This window comes from Tamandua tetradactyla, chromosome 21, assembly GCF_023851605.1.
Source record: "Tamandua tetradactyla isolate mTamTet1 chromosome 21, mTamTet1.pri, whole genome shotgun sequence".
NCBI classification, from domain to species: domain Eukaryota; kingdom Metazoa; phylum Chordata; class Mammalia; order Pilosa; family Myrmecophagidae; genus Tamandua; species Tamandua tetradactyla.
Window position 1 is genome coordinate 36,467,915 of NC_135347.1, and position 17,796 is coordinate 36,485,710.

The 17,796-nt window shown below is 35.8% G+C and overlaps 1 protein-coding gene across 1 annotated transcript in view; it reads left to right on the forward strand.

The window, feature by feature from the left end:
- MCTP1 (multiple C2 and transmembrane domain containing 1) overlaps positions 1 to 17,543 on the forward strand; it is a 599,962-nt gene extending 582,419 nt beyond the window's left edge. The window contains exons 14-17 of the mRNA XM_077138660.1: positions 6,471 to 6,580; positions 10,473 to 10,582; positions 12,940 to 13,037; positions 14,029 to 17,543. Coding sequence (XP_076994775.1) covers positions 6,471 to 6,580; positions 10,473 to 10,582; positions 12,940 to 13,037; positions 14,029 to 14,100 — 390 coding nt within the window. The 3' untranslated portion in view covers positions 14,101 to 17,543. The remainder of the gene's footprint in view (positions 1 to 6,470; positions 6,581 to 10,472; positions 10,583 to 12,939; positions 13,038 to 14,028) is intronic.
- Positions 17,544 to 17,796: the final 253 nt, after the last annotated feature.

Below are 17,796 nucleotides of genomic sequence, written 5' to 3' on the forward strand. Positions count from 1 at the left end.
GCATGCACAAAAGGTTTCATATATTTGGGAATTATTTCTAATATGCCAAAAGAAAAATAATTTGAATTATTTTTAATAAGGAATTCTATCCTTAATTTTAATTCTACTTCTAAACAATTTGTATGAACAAACTATAGAAATGATCCGTGGAAGTATAGGCATTGTACTAGGAGCTCTACATGTATTATCTTATTTAATTTAGTCCTCTTTACAATGCTGAAATATAAATGGTTTAGAGAAATTTTTTTTAAGAGAAAAAAATACCATCTTGTTAAATGGTGCCCATCTGGCCTCTTAATCTTAAATCTTTCAGAATCAGTCAGTGTCTCAAAGTTCCTGTTTTTAAGGCTGATATATCAGGAAAAGGACCAAGGCACCAAGTAAACTGGATGAGATCTGATAAAGTTAGAACTGAGTGAAACAACTAGTGAAGATTGAGCAGCCAAGGGACTTTGAGTTGCTAAGCTATTCTGTGAGAATTTCAGTATTCTGGGTTTTGAGCTGAATTGTAGTCTTCTATATCTGAAACAGAAGGAACACTGGCACAGAGAAAACATTGGGTCGCTTTTTTGTATGCCTTGATCATCTATTCTTTGTATCTACTATATTTTATATGGGTAGAAGTATAAATCTGAGAGGAAGTCTGTTTTGCAGGGCATTTTACTGAATAAACTAGAGAAAGCTGTACACCAAAGTTATCTTAGCATAGAAGAAGATCATGTGAAACATAAACATATTCCAAACACACTTAGAGACTTCATGCTATGTGATAGAATAGTCAGTGGTAGAGTTTATATATGTTGTGCCAGTCTGAATCTGTGGTGGACCCCGGAAAAGCCATGCCCTTTGATCCTCATTCAATATTGCTGGGTGGGAGCATTCTGATTGTTTCCATGGAGATGTGACCCACCCAATTGTGGGTGGTAACTTTTGATTAGATGATTTCCGTGGAGGTGTGTCTCCACCCACTGAAGGTGGAGTTGCTTGCTGGAATCCTTTAAAAGAGGAAACATTTTGGAGAGAGTCCCTTTTGGTAGACTCCCAGGGAGCTTCATGAAACCGGAAGCCAGGAGAGAAAGCTAGCAGATGACGCTGTGTTCACCACGTGCCTTTCCAGATGAGAGAGAAGCCCTGTGTTTGCCATGTTCCCTTCCATTCGAGAGAGAAACCCTGAACTTCATCGGCCTTCTTGAACCAAGGTATCTTTCCCTGGATGCCTTTGACTGAACATTTCTATAGACTGGTTTTAATTGGACATTTTCTTGGCCTTAGAACTGGAAACTAGCAACTTATTACATTCCCCTTTTAAAAAGCCATTCTGTTTCTGGTATATTGCATTCCAGCAGCTAGCAAACTAGAACATATGTATATAAAATTTTATAAATATATAATTTTATAAATATATAAAATTGTATCATAGCAAGTATCAACCTTCTCACTCACTTTTTGCCAGAAGTTGCATAGCAAGAGTTTAAAGGAAAAGCAAACTATTCCCAAGATTAGCCCTTTTAACAATTTAAATGCTTCCTCCAGGTAATGAGATGATCAGGTGGTTTGGTTTGCTGGGAAAGTTCCATTTTATGTTAATTTTTGTGGCATGAGATTTAATAGCATCCTTCTTTCACTTGTTAGATATTCTCCCTCTCTAGAAAGAAAGTGAAATGTTGGCCTTATAACAGAAATATTTGGAGCAAACATAATCTATATAACATGTTAACTGTGATCAATACAGCATGGGGCTCAACAGATTCGTTTTCTATGAAGCCAACAGGGCTGGCGGTGTCCACTTTGGTAGGGACCCTAAATAGCATTCATGATTGTGGCAAGATGCAGCTGGATATGAGGAACCGGTTCCAGAATACACACCCCTGATGCCTCCACTTTAACTTCTTTCTTCCATTCAGAACATGATCAGTGAAGGGGGCGGCATTTGTCGAAAGTCGACAAGTTTTCCAAATACGTAAGGTGTAATCCTTTTTAAGAAATTTGACACATTCTTTAGGTCTTTGGATTTTCCTAAATATCTCAAAGCTAGGAATTAGATACTTCTTTGGAAGAGTCTCTGTTATGGTATGTCACAGCATATGATACACAGCAAAATAGGTAAGTATTAGAGAAGCACTGTATTTCACGTTTTGCAGTTATTGATGTTATATGGACTATTAAAACTTAAGCAAGATGTTTTAAAAAATGTACAAAATCATTAGAAATAGTGCACTACAAATCTCATATGTTCTCAGATTTACAGTTACAACTATTTACAGGTAATTTTTTATGTCTTCAAAAGTAACCTTAATAATGCATTTTTTTATAAAACAAGTGTTACTACCAAGTCTTTGGATGATCAACTATGCTATGATATTTCTTCTATCCAAGTTGGTTTATAAAAGGAAGCAAATACAACAATAAAAGAAATGTACCAATGTATTCTGTACTAACAGAGTATTGAACATTAGTGAGAAAAAGTGAAGTACTACAGTGTAACACAGAGCAATTCCATTACCTGTTGCAGTTTTGGGTCATATACTGCATATAAAGAATAATTAGTTTACTCATTCAAGACTACAGAATATGATGAAATAGATTTAAAAAAAAAAACTTCATCCCAAAGCATTTGGTTTACAAAACTTTGCCAGTGTTACAGACCATCTTATTGGGCTTTTGGTGGCTGGGGGTGGTGGGGGGAGTTCAGAAGAAAATCAAGTGTGCAAGATTTTAAAAAGTCTTCAGTAATTAACATGTCAGCACTTGGACTTTTAAGTGTCTACTCAAATGGTCTTTATAGATACTTTAAATGACATATCCTGTTAATGAGGGTCACATATTTAATATTTATATGTTTCATTACTGACTAGATCTTGTAGATTCTAACACATCTCTACTTCTCACCTTTAAGGTAAAAATTTCTGGATTTTCATTTCCTTGATGAAAATTGTAGCTGCATAATCAACTTCATAATGGGGACAAACAAAGCTAATGCATGTGTCTAGTTAAAAGTTTCCAGGTGTTCAATTCTTTCCTTGTTTATCTCACAGGAATTTTGCTTAGGAATTGAAACCTTCCTGAAGAGAATAGGAAGGTGACATGATATTTTATGGAGAGTACAGGCTATGGAGTTAAGTAATCATTCCCAACCTAAGTTCTGTGAAAGTCCCTGAGCTTGTTTCTTCTTCTTTAGCGTGAACAAAAATATATACCTTGTAGGATGGCCCAAGGATTGAATGAGCAAGTGAAAAACATTTTACAGTCTTAGTGTGTTTATATTCTTTCTAAGAATAACTTACAGCTTATAAAAATACAAAAAATACATTAGGAAAAAAACACAAATAATTTACCATGTTCAATGAGTACCAATTCATTTATTTCCTCTGACCCATTTTCCTTTAATAAAATTGGAGAAAATCAGGGAAATATTCTAATTATAAAAGTAAAACATTAATTGCTAAGAAGTTACATTTTACAAGAAGTTATGAGGAAGAAGATAAAGTTCTGTTACCAAAATACTTTGATACATTCCTTTCCTTTTTTTCTAACCTACCCATTTTTTAAATTATTAAGATTATGTCACATCACATTTATTTCCTGCTTTTCTCACTTTCTATTAGGATATAAGCATTTTTTCTTGCCATTAAATGTTCTCGCTAAACAGTATTTTGTATCTCATAGAAGTTTATCAACTCGATGTATCTTCCACCCAACCCATTAGGAGTTTTTCTCTTGTTTTTGGTATTAACAAAAGTCGATGAAAGTTTTTTCAGATATTTACTGAATATGAAATATTCTTTCATTTGTAATTATTGTTGCAATTTTTCTCTGGTTAGTCTTTTAAATTCGACTTTTGACATGTTTTTAGTTTTATGTAATCATTGCTATCAATTATTTTCCTTTGTATGTTCTGTATTCCAAGGACAGTAAATAACTTATCTATACTTCCTTCTGTTTTTATAATTCATTTTTTACTTTGAAGTTAATCTAAATGTATGGAGTGTTTTGGGGGCTGTTTGAGGCAGATATTAATGTAGATTTGTGTTATTAGATTTGAGAATCGTTTGAAGTAGGCTTTAACATAATTTTTCCCAAATTGCTTAGTAACATTTATTTCCTTTTTTGTAATGGTACCTTATCATATCATCAATCTCTTTCAATGCCCATATGCCATATTTTAAAAATAATTATTAGTTAATATTTAAATTTCTGGTACAATAAATGCGTTCTCATTATTTCTTTTTTGCAAAAGTTTCTTGCTTGTGGTTAGACCTTCATTCTTCCAAACAAATTTGAGAAACATTTTATCAATTTTTTCCCATTTCACTCCACTCCAAATCTGTTAGGTTTAATGCAATTTCAAGCAACTCCTTTGTTCACATGAAAGACAAATTCTTATAGTATTCAGTGTTCCAGTGCAAAAACACAGTATCTCTACTTTCTTTGTTATTAATTCTGTATATTTCTTGTTAAAGTTATACCTAAGTATTTTCTATATTTTACTACTATTGTGAAGAAATATTTTCCCATCATAATTTTGAGTGTTAAGACACTTTCAGTGGAGTTTCATTGTATAATCAGCTTGCTTTGATTCTAGTTTTATTCTGCATGTAGAAAAATATTTATAAAAGCATGCCAGAGTAATAGACGTAAATGAACTTAGCTGGCACTTGAGAGAAGAAAACACTAAAGGCCATGTATTTATTAGACTAGACCAACTCTGTAGTTATGAAAGTAACTGGAAGAAACTACTGGTTATTTTATTCCAAAATGTTAAATTGCATAATTGAATTAATGCATTTTTGGTTTATTCCTGGAATAAGAGAAAAGAATTTGATGCACCCATGTGTGTAATGGCAAATGAAGGGTAATTTCTGAAGATATCAGGGAACCCAAGAATAGCTGATTTTTCCCTACACTGTTATTGAGAAGCTTTACATATCTTATCTACCTCATTTCCCTACAATCTGTTTGGCATAGGCAAGATGTATAATATAGAAAAGATCTCCCATGGGAATTATATTTAAAATGAAGGTTCTAAGTAATTGGTATCAATACTGAAGATCAAATTATAAAACTAGCCTCCATGTCCTTGGTCCCAGCAAACCCTGTTGTCCTTGGAGGATGTGTACACATGTTATTCACGTGCCCTTGGTTTCTCAAGTGGCAGGTTGCCAGCCCTGGCCAAGTGTTCACAGTGTAAAGTGCTTTAGAGTCTCCTGAAATGAAATGTAAATGTGCAACATGATGACATTATTATTCTAGCTTCCTGGCTGCTTTCAGCAAGCACTGACTGCCACATGAGGTCTCAAGTGTTCTGGCACAGTTTGCAAGTGTTCAAAAGAAGTTAGAGTAATGAAATTGGATCTATATTTCCATAGAAATTCAAGCTGGCATGGAGGAATGGAGTCATGGAATCGGGGTTGGATGGTCTCCACCAAACAGCCTAGGCAAGCGCCTATGATGCCAGGCTACTAAGCAGAATTTTCAATCGTGAAAGGCCACCACTATTTCTTCCCCAAATTACAAAATACGTATGTTTCCCTTAGGCCCACAAGACACTCTGGGTGCTTCATGTTTAATACCACCCACCCATTCTGTGATGCAACCAGCTTTGCTTAAATTCAGCAGAAATTTTAAAATGAAGAACTGAGGAGTACAAAGAGTGGGGGGAGTGGGGGATAAGGTGACATTAGAACCCTGACTAATATAGCAAATGCTACTGTATAAAGTGTATGATTATTATTCTTAAGAGGAGTCCAGGCTTACTGTGAACCTTATCTACCTTAAGATACTACCTGGGAAGTGTCCACTTAATGGAGCTTGTCAGTTGACCTGGCCATCTTTTTACAGTTTTCACTGCTCACAGGTCTTCTCGTTTGCTCCCAGCACTTTCTGCTGTTGGAATATCTAAAGCCATGACCAAGCATAGGACTATACAGAGTGGGGTCAAGAAACTGGGAGAGGGCGGGCCACAGTGGCTCAGCAGGCAAGAATGGTTGCCATGCCAGAGGACCCGGGTTCGATTCCCAGTGTCTGCCCATGTGAGAAAAGAAAAAGAAAAAAAAAAAAAAAAAGAAATTGGGAGAGCTGAATGGGAAGTCGGAGTGGGTCAGTGCAGACAGCCCAGCCCAACTTCCCAGTTCCAGGTTTGGTTATTCTAACACCTGCCTTGATCACCACCTCTCCTGCCTTCTCTCCCATTCCTACCTAAAATGTTTGTTCATCAGGGCAAGGATAATAGAATCTGAGTTTCCTACTTTGCAGTCACCTGTATAGTAGCATAGGTCCGTGACGCCGGGTACCCTTCCTCCTTCATCTCTCTTTATATCCTGAATTTTCATGGCCCCCAATTATCCATTTATACATAAAAAGAGGTAAGAACTGTGTTATCCCAAGTTATAAAACCCCCCGAAAAGGACAACCCAAAGAATCTAAGCACTGAAGAATACCTTAAACAGAATCTCTCTCTTTTTGTATTTTAGGACAGTGAAAAAAAGGGATTTATAAATAAAATCTATGCCATCCAGGAAGTATGTGTCAGTGTCCAGAACATCCTAGATGAAGTGGCTTCCTTTGGAGAAAGGATAAAGAAGTGAGTGACGCTGACACGTGGGTGCCAGTCTTCTGTGGGACAGGGCATTCGTTTCTCGGAGGGTGAAATGCCACATTGTTTTTGGCAAGGGACATTCCCTCTGAGTGATCACTTGTCAATTTCTCATTATTTACTTTGTTGCTGCCAGTCTTTGGTTTTATGAACGTTTTGTCAGCCTCCTTCATGAAATTTAGAACATATTGGTTGGAAAGAAGTCATACTTGTAGCTTTGAAGAAATAACACCGTCCTAAATTTTAGCACATTTTCACAGTGAAAGACTTTGTTCTTAAATGGAATATAAATTGTGATAGGAAAAATTAAAAAAACAACAGGTAATCAAGACACATCTGTATTTTATTATTGGTCAAGTTATGTTTTCATCAGGTTGCTCTAAAAAAATTGTATTATGAATAGCACCCTAGAAAAAATATTCTTAAATTCTTTCAAATTTGTATTTAAATAGATGGGGTCATAATTATAGATTAAATACTTTGCCATTTAATTATAAAGATACAGTATCTTTATAATTAAAAAAATAGAACCCACTTTCCATAATTCTTTAAAATAAGGAATATAGCTTCCTTGGGTCTAATATAAAATTTTAAAACTTACATTGTTAATCGTACATACCTGTATTTTATCTCAAATAATTTTATCTACTAATATACTTTTTAAAACTGTTTAGTGATAAAAATAAGGTAGATGTAAAATGATTAACTGTTAAAAATATATTAAGGTCCCATAACACTAAAGTATGTGGAAGTTAGTGTTCAGATGACTGCTAATGGTTTCTTTGAGAAAGGGAGCTGCATATTCAGATAAGCTTATATTTTCCTAGTTTTATGTATCTATTCATTGTTTATTATTCGTAACCAAAAGGATTGTACAGATTTGGATCCTTGGATTATACACAGAATTTGAAGGAGTAAATTATTCAAAGGTGTGTCATTCCATCCGGTACCTTTCATGTTTCAAAGGATAATGTGTTTTATTTTATATTTTTGTTTAGTGCATTCCCATATATGCATAGGTGCTGTTTCCACTTTCTTATATCATATTAGAACAGCCTTCCTCTCCCTCCCAAATATGTCTCTAAGCAACATTCAGTCGCAGACGTCTGAAGACTAATTCCCACATCCATTCTCTTTCCTTTTCCCTCTTATTTCCATTTCTAAGAATGTTTCCTTGGCCTCTAAACTCTTTCCATGGCAGCACAATGTAAAGTTCTAAACTTGGGACACTTCCCTATTGAATGTTGTTCTTTCTCTGGGTTACACTGTGTGCTGATACTTAAGAGAAACTTACCATTTATACTGGAAGTTCATGGGTCAGCTCCAAGGTCAGACTGGTGAGTATCTGAGAAGAGACTCCTTTATTATTGAGTGACATGAGGCCTCAGAGAAGGTGCTTGGCTGGAAAACAAAATGGCCAGCTGAAGGACACAACCAGATTCTGGCCATGGATGAGCCTGGGGGAAAACTGAGTTTTGTAGAACTTTCTCTGCTGAAGTATAGGAACTGGCTTAGAATCCAGGGAGTCTTGTTGAAGCCATCGCTTTTGCACAACGACCTTTTGGGTGTTAAGAAAGAAAAATTTCCCTGGAGACACATGGGATATAAAAGCAGATTCAAAAGCAGTCTTTAAGTACAAAGTGAAAAGCCTCCATAATTACCACATCTTGTCACTAAACCATTCCAGAATTTTCTTGAATTGCATCTCTCTCTTTTGGGGAAGATCATATTCAAGATTTAGATTCCATAAGGGCAGTCTTTTTTCTGACATTAGCTACACTAGTTAGGATTCTTTGCCATTTAACCTTCCAAGGAGAGAGAGAACACAGGGGCCCTTTCAGTGAGGTTGCCCAGAAGGAGGGTTTACTGAATGAAGAACCAGTGTCCTGGCACATGGAGGGGATAGTGTGATGTATGGCTCTGAGCTGAGCCACAGGAAAGCAAGCAAACCCTCAGCCTTCTGTTCTCTCCACAAGCAGGCAGAAGCAAGGGTGGCACACATGTCTGTAAAGGAGGGAAAGGCATGACCCTTTACCTGGTGATAGCTACAGGATGTTCACTCTGGCCATGACAGGAAAAAGACAGGCAAATATAGATAAACCAGATCCCAAGAGTTACTGAAAACAACATAACCCAAGCGATCTAGCTTTGGCTTTTACTAGGGGGAAAAAAACTCACCTTGAAACGGACAAAAATCAAGTTACATGCCACAGAGCTAAGCACTGTCTCCTGAATGTCATGCTGAGGCCCAATATGGGGGGAAAAACCATACTGTGTCATCCTTTGTTGGTTCAAATACTGTTCTGGGAAACACCCCCAAATCACTACAACATACATCACCAGGCAATTAAAAGAAATTAAAACATTGACATTTACCCACATCTTGTACAACTTCATATTTTCCTGAAGCATCTCTGGGGCACCTCTTACTGCCTTATAAGTAGAAAAACTATACTTTAGACTCCTTGGAGGTGATTACCTCTAAAATCACCTTGATTCACATAAACATGTCATCATCACTATCAGTCTCCCTTGATACAACAAATCTGCCTCCATTTTATAAAGGGGAAATTGGGGCCTACAGTTTGACTCATCAAAAGTTGCACAGAATCTAGGTTAATTCCTTAGCTCTTTCATTAAACTGTGCTAAAGACTCACTGAACATGATATGTTAATGCTTCTGAGGTAATAGTACATTGGTGAGAGATTTCAAAGAATGCAATAGTAGGCCTATAAGTTATATTTTTGCACCCAACTCTGGAGACACCACACAGTATTTCTGCTTTCTTTATACAGTTCTCATCCTTTCTTAAAAACTATCAGAGATATACTATAGAACTTCTACACAAGGGTTAGAAATCTTAAACTATTACATGTTCTTTTCATGTTCTATTTCCCTGGTTTTCTGTACTGTCTTTCTTTGCTTTTTCTGTCTTCATTTTTCCTTTTAATCCAACTAAATTCCTTCTCATTTCTTTAGTACTTTTTTGTAACTTCCTCTATTTCTGTTCTTTGTTCTGATGTTTTTCATCATCAGAAGTCCTGCAGCCTTCCTAGACCCTGCCCTTGACACCCCCAATAATCAGCAGTCTGGAAGAACTGCAGACAGCCCTGCCCTGCTCCAAACCACTTTTTTCAGCTTCCATTCCCTTTTCACAGTCTTTCCAATGTATCTACTACATGCTGTGCACTACTCCTTTCAAGCAATAATGTGGGGAGAATAAGAAGCAATAAGGGTTCTGTTGTTTATCTATGTATTTCTGAGAGGAACAGTGATGGAAAGTGAGTTCCTACAAGGTTAACTGCTCTGTCCCCCTTTCCTGATGTTTAGTTCTGTATGAAACATAGGTAAGGTAAGAAGTGAGTATTCCTCTAGGAATTCTACAGTTCAGGATACTTAAACTGTAAATATTTAGGTCTATAACTGCGCTGGCAACATTTTATTTTCAGTGTGCGGAATATTTCAGTGTGCAGAATATCTGTCTAGGAAGAATGATAGAGCCAGGGGCATTCTTCTCTCTGAAATTTTGGAGAAAACAAAGTTGAGTCCTAATTTTAAGTAGACAACAAAGACTTTTTTACCATGTGGGGAACCCCCAAGTAGTCCAGTGTCCCTGAAGTCACCTGGGATGATCTAGTGTGGACGGCAGCAATTCCCTTTATCATTGGCCCTTTAACTCAGACTTGTGTTCACGTAATTAAGCAAATTATAGCAAACCCATGTTTTCTGCTAGCCTACTACAATTGGCTTCTGTTCCAGTCAGAAATCCAGACTAACTAGGTGCCAAGATTCTGAGTCTGAATCACATTTATTTTTAACTTTGGTTAAAAAAAAATATATGAAATGCTCAGGTTGCTGATGTGCTAATTTTTCATTTAGTACTTTCAACTGGACTGTTCCGTTTCTAAGCTGGCTGGCCATCGTAGCCCTCTGTGTGTTCACGGTCATCCTGTACTTCATTCCACTCAGATACATTGTCCTTGTCTGGGGTAAGTAAAGCCTTCTTTCCCCCCTTTCCCCCTCTGTCTTAGCTGTTGTTCTTAAGAACAAACTATTTTTAAGGGATGAGTTATACTGTCAGTAGCTCTCTTATTTATGGTCATGAAGCTACTCCATGGTGGAAAAAGACAGGCCAGTTAAAAATCACAACAGTATAAAGATTTAGGTCTACATGCGAGATGCATTTTTCTTATCTGGCACTATAGGCTCCATCATACTGTAAACATGAGCTGTGCAGATTCTTCATATATCAAAATGTAGCTTTGTCTAGATATCACTCTGATTTATTTTCACCACTTATATACAAAAGGAGGCATTTCGATCCATATGGTGCATTTAGAACAATATGCTTTTTTGCTGTGGTACTTTATCTTGTAGAAGTATATGTAAACATGGTACTACACACGGTTGCCTGTTTAAGAGGTCACCTTTAGGATGCAGGAAAAGGGTCTTTGGTATTTACAGGCTGTTGAGGAACAAAAGATCTGCTTTGTGTGTACTAAACTAGAATGCCTCTGCAAAAAACAATTTAAGAATTTTTTTTCCCTGTTCTTCATATTTAACGTTAATTATGTTCCATGCCACACGGCTCCTAGGATTTAGATGCCCTTTAGGAGGTGGTCAGTTTCAGCATTCTGCTTCATGGTTCTTTCTTACTTTTCTTTCATAACAAAATTCTTGGTTTGGACAGTCAATTTCCAGTCTCCATGATCTACTTACATATGAAACTGCTATATTAATGATTATGTAAACAAGACTGGGTAAAAGTAGAATTCTCTATTTCCCCTGAATACAATACACCTAAGACTGCTAAACCTGTACAAAAATGCAAAGAACCCAAGTGGGTCTTTAACTTCAAAAAGCATCTGCTTATATTGAAAACAAAAATATCAAAGGTAATTTCTTTGTTCTTTTTAAGGCTTTTAAAGAAATATGCTGGAATACATTGAGCATGCCTCTAAGCTCTCCAGTTTTAAGATTCCTGTTATCTCTATTCTTTTTGGTCACCTTGTCACATTTTGAGCAAGCCCTCTTACAACTTAGCATCATCGTTCACCTTTACGTCCTGTGTGTGTGTGTGTGTGTGGGGGGGGGGTGGTGAACAGTGATTTTCTTTTTTTTTTCCCTTCCTAAAATTTCTACAATTGAAAGAAATCAACTAAGATAGCACTCTCACCATTCAAGGGAAGAGGCACTTCTACCATGTTTTTGCTTCCCTATTATATGTTCAAACCCTCATCTTTCATTCCTTCTTCTGATATTTAAAACAGATGCTGTTTTATTGAAGGAATTAGGGTAGTGTGTCACGTGCAGCAACTTATTACCTCTAACCTACCCAGGGTCAGACCTGCCTCAGGCTTGCAGAGCCATCTCTGTAGTATAATAAAGGTGGTGAACCTCCTGTTTTGTTTCCCCAAGTTCTTAGAAACTGAAACTCATGGCAGACATCTGTTTATGTAACCTAGGGTGGCCTCGCTGGCTAGCTGTCTTAAAAGTAATTTTTAGAGAATGTGTTTGGGCCTCTTGTTTCATCAAATTAAATTTGAAAAGAACGGCATTCCTGTAGTGGTAGGTGATTGCTGAAATAGTAACTCGAAATTTAAGTCACAGGTCTCACATAAGGAGACAGAAACCAAAATCAAGATTCCAGAAGTTTATTCTACATGAACTCTGCCAATAAGAGCCTAGAAGTTCTAGTTATATGGCCCAGTTTTCATCATTGTAGATCCCATGTAAAGCCACTTATTTTTTTCTAAAAGCTCTAGGTAAATCCTTTTTCATTTCAGGTCACTTTGGGGGAAAAAAAAAAAGTAAGGTTACGTTTCTAAATATATAGCTTGCATAACAGCATCTCCCTTCCCCCAGAAGATATATCTTTTTAAAAAGAGGAAATCAATAAACCAGACCTCCTGCTTTAAAAACAAGTATGATCCAAAACATAGAAAGACAAGTTTCATTATGTATAAGAGTTGTAGGCTGGCAGAAAAAGCAAGTAAGCTTGATATTCTTTCCTCCGAGATACCCCACACGCCCTTTTGTTTCACAAATACAAAACTTTTCCTGCTTAGATGAAGCTATTTTAGAAGAAGCTATTTAAGTACAAAAAGAAAATGAAAGGGAAGGGCAGGGCAAGGAAGGGAAGAGAAGAGGAAAAGGAAAGGAAGGAAAGAGAAAAGTGGGAAAGGAGGGAGAGGACTGGGTTTTTTTTATTTGTTCAGTCAAGGCTGAGGAGGAGCTAGATCTCTAAGTCACTGCAACAATTTTGCCAGAAATGTGCTTTCTTTAACAAGAGAATAATCCCCCAATTTTGGAGAGTTTAGTAAATTTTGATCTATCACTTTTTCAGGTATTAATAAATTTACAAAGAAGCTTCGGAATCCATATGCAATTGATAATAATGAACTACTTGACTTTCTTTCCAGAGTCCCTTCAGATGTACAAGTGGTATGTAGGTTTCATAACTACTACTATTATTATTTTAATGTAGCATGACATTGAGTTTTAACTTTTACATCCTTTTAATTTCAAAGCTTTTAGATGAGATAAAATTAACAAGGCCTGTAGTAGATTTTGCCATTTAGGAAGTTAGCTCTTTTGGGATGTTATCCTAGAACTTACAGAAAAGAATATCTGTGTAATGGAAGGATGAAAGGGAGTTGCAGAAAAAACCTACCAGCTCTCTCAGGGAGAATCCTCCTCCAAAGGAAGGTTTAGCTGCAATTTGTGATGGAGACTGCTTTGAGTCGCCATTAACTGATGGAAGGACAAAAGAATAATAGATAATGAAAATAAAATGTGTCACTGGAAATTTAAGAGAAAATTCTTCTTTTCAGAATTTGCATGAATTAAGTGACTTTTGAGGCTAAGTGTAACTATTGTAGAGATCAGTGAGGTGAGACAGGTGACATCTCAAAAATCTTTGCAATCCTTTCAAAGATTAATGCCCATTAACCACACATTATTTTCAGAGTATGACAAATGTCAAAAGCTAGAGGACGGGTTGTAAGGACACCTTCTTTCCTTGTGTTGGACTGATTAAGGCTAACTTTGAGCTTCTGATTAGGTATCAGCCAAGGGGGAGGCGGGATGGGGATTAAGACTGTTCAGCAAGGTGCAGAAACACAGCGTCCAGCCCTTCAAACCGGTGAAGATGGCTTTGCTGTTAATGTCATGTGTTATGGACAGTGAAGATCCCAGCCCATTTGGTTCATGATGTGAACCAAAGTTCACATCAGGGCTTTCCTGTAGTTTCTGGCAGGATTTCCCTTCCGACTCACACTCTATCATTCTATTGTTTTCTGTATCCCAGCTGCAGATCCCATACAGAGTGAGCACATTTTTTTTCCCCAAGCATAATTTCTCATTCCTTGGCTTTTCCTTCCTTTGCCAGAAAGTGGCCACCTGACCAGTCTTTCTCTGAACTCTGTTTAAACAGGTGCAATACCAAGAACTGAAACCAGATCCTTCTCATAGCCCGTGTAAAAGGAAGAAAAACAATCTTGGCTAGCCAGCTCCAAGCACTGAGGAGACCAGCATCTGTTTGGGGAAGATAAAAGAAAAGCCCTCAGCCTCAGCAGCATTTCCTTTCCTTCTGCTTTTTATTTATTTTGTCTTTTTATCATGATCAAGAGAATCTGTAAATAGTGTACAAAGCTATATGTCTTTGAAAATATACTTCCATTGTACAAAATCAATTTGATAAAGGTTTAGCTACTGCTGTGTGAAAGCCCTGTTAGCTGTAACAAACTGAAAAAAAAAAAGATAGTAAGAATGATAACACTGGAAGATATACACTTCTCTAATTACAAGTGAAAGAACCAGAATATTAGATTAAATGCTCAGCTGTGCTCTGATTAAATCTATGTAAAATGTGAATGTTGATTTGAATTTAAAGTTTTTTTATGTGACTATTTTTTATTTGAAAAGTAATCCATTACAGTTTTCTATGTTTTGTACATTTTAATAGTGAAAAAAAAAATCCCAAAACCTGAATAATGGAATGGAGACATTTCAGTTTAACATATTCTCTGACTTCAGGCCCCAACACTCACTTCATTGCAAATTATTTGGATTTGTATGACTAGGTTGATTCTAAGCTAATGAGTGAAGGCACCTTCATCCTTGCAAGAGGATATTCAACACTCTGAAATTCTATGAAGAAAACTTTTAAACCTTCTGTCATTCCATCTAAACCTTAAAATCGCCATAGGACTACACATAAGTACTGCCAGGTTTATAAAGGATTGCCTATCTGAACTTTTATACCTACTACTACTTTAGCTTATACCATGTTAGCAAATTAGCAACCTAGTTCAATTGTCAAAATACTAGCAAACTCAATCTGTATTGCATTTGGTGTCAGATTATGCCTTTGTGCATCTAAAGAAATTTAACACTCAAGTGTTGTCACAGAAAGTGTTTGCTTTCTCATTAGGCTACTGATGTTTTAATGCATACTATGATTTTTGTTATTAGTGTGAATTTTAATGTAGAGGAGAATGCAGCGTGCTAAGTGATATGCTAGTTTTTCATTACATTCATTTATGGAAAAAATCATTCTTGATAATATGAATGCATGAAAACCTGTTTTGTAAAATAAATTGCTTGGTGGGGTGTGGGGGGGGGGAGGTTACCTTTAAAAATGTTTCTCTACTTACAATAGACTCTTTACTTAAAATTGCATTTCCAAGACTCGCATGGTCATTTTTGTACCTAACTCCCTGGTCTATTAAGAGGGAATATAATTCTGGAGAGAGAAATCATTTGGTGAAAATGTCTTACTTCCCTGATTTGTTAAGGGATAGAGCTTGGTTGAAATTGCTGCAGACAATGTCTTGCACTACTTTATTAACAGACTGGGGGGTGGGGGTGGGGTGCTAGCTGTTTTAAAGGAATGAATTGGAAAAATGTAGAAAAGCTGGAAGCAAGAAAGATATATTTCACTCTAAAGGATGATTCTTTAAAAATCTACTCAAAACTGATTTTTAAAGTATTTTTATTTTAAAGATATGTTGTTAAATACTGTTTCTTATGATAAAACTATTTTGATCTGTTTATACACTATGCTTGAAAGAATGTCAGTTAAATACCCTTTCTACAGAAAGGCTTTGACCTCAAAATGCTTTATTTAGCACATCAAGTTTATAATGACATGCTTACATCTGTATACCATCACTGTTTATTGCTAAAATATAACATACCATGAATGAAGTTGATGTTACTACAGAAACTTGACTGATGGGACAATCTGAAATAACTTTCAATTATATCTTGTGTGAGATTTGTTTTGTGCTGATATACTCAGGTGTCTTACACGTCTGATACATTTGGACTTAGTGCATTAACAAACAGCTAATTCCTCTTTGTTTCATTGTATTGAATTTCAATGGTAATGTTGACTACATACTCACTGCTTTAAATACAAAAAGAAAACAATCTTTTATAAGTATAATCAGTAGTACTTACTCTTCTTTCTCTCTTTTATTGGTGGTGCAGGGGGAGAGGGATGGGGGATGGGTGCTTATTCTTACATAACATTTAACAGAAATCCAGATTTTGGTTCAGATAACCAAGACCTTCCCTTCAAAGGGGTGAGCGTTAAATGAAGCTGATAGAGGAATAAGAACTATCTTGAGAAATGAAGGTAATATTCAGGAATTTTGACTGCTTTTAGAAACTATTACATTCACAAGCTGAATACAGAGATTGTCACTAGTGGAATTTTAACTATTTCTAACCCCCTTTTAATTGTGTAAGGTACAATTTTGCCGTTTGAGAGCTGCCTGATTTGCTTTAGTCTTGAATTTTACAATGTAAAAAATATTTCAAGATTTTTCTACCTAACAGATAGGTGTTAGAATGACATCCTATTTGGACTGCCAAATATATTCCTCAAAACTTCTAGTAAGTTCATTAAAGGTCATTATGTTAATATTCCAAATTATTATTGAGTATTCATAAATATTTGAATACCAACTATGACTTGGCCAGGCACAGGCAATAGTCAAATCAAACCTGGAGGTGAAGTTTAGTGAGAATCAAATTTAGTAAGTTTCTGAATGTAACTTTTATGGAATTATTTTGTGTTTTCAAGTGAAGAAAAATGCAGGAGTAAGCTATCTTATAGAAGAACCATAGGAACTTTTTTAAACTTTGAACTTAATATCCAGTGTCTCTAATGCTGAAGATAGCCTACTTCTGTGTTAACAAGTCTTTTTAATATGCTTTTAATTTCAATTTATACATTTGTTAAATTTGCCTAAACATTCATGTTTTTGAGTTTTGTACTCACCTAGATTAAAAAACAAACAAACAAAAATGTGTAAGGCAGTTGATGCTCCAGAAACAAAAGCAGAGCTACTGTTATACTTCATGGAAAAGCCTCAGGTATTAAGTTGAAGCTTGTTTAAATTCCAGGACTTTACATGGTGTGTATGTATGTACAGAGACTATTCAATGGTTTGATTAAAGTATCTAGAATCAGCCTTTTCTAATTGCTCTGTAGAGTGTGAATTAAAACCACCTTTAAAAACTAATGTCGTGAATTCTTACAATAGTGTCACTCCTTTCAATTATTCCTTTTCACGGATGATTAATGTAATTCACAGAAGAAAAAAACATAAAACAACCTTTTTTTTTTTTTTGGTGAAAATGTTACTCCTGCCTCAGTTTATAAGCTTTTTACAGCTACAATTTGTACAGTGGCTATCATATAGAACTTATTCCAGCTGAATCGCTGAGATTTTAGAAAACCAAGGAAAAATCTTTTATTATGTAAGAATACTATGCAAATAAAAACCATTAAGAGTCCTAAATTATCCACATGCTGTTAAAACTAGCAACAGCATGAAAGGTTTGCTGGAAATTAAAGGTTAAATTTGTGCTTTTCTAAAGGCACCTAGGTTAAGAAGCAAAAAAAAAGTTAACTGGTCTCAAGTGAGTTTAAATTTATTGGGATCTTCTTTCCTTTACAGTCTAAATGTTAAAAGAAAGTATTCTTTTGCATGCACCGGGAGCATATTTTTAAGGACATTTAGATTTTTTTACTTATGTACTGGTTCTTTTTGTAAGTTCAAATGATACTGAAAAATTATGACTCCATTTTTTAAAAAGTAATCAAATGGTATTGCTGTTCTGCTCTAGTTAATTAATAGTATATTAAATGTCTAGGCCAAAAGCTTTATTTGTATTGGGGGAAAAAAGA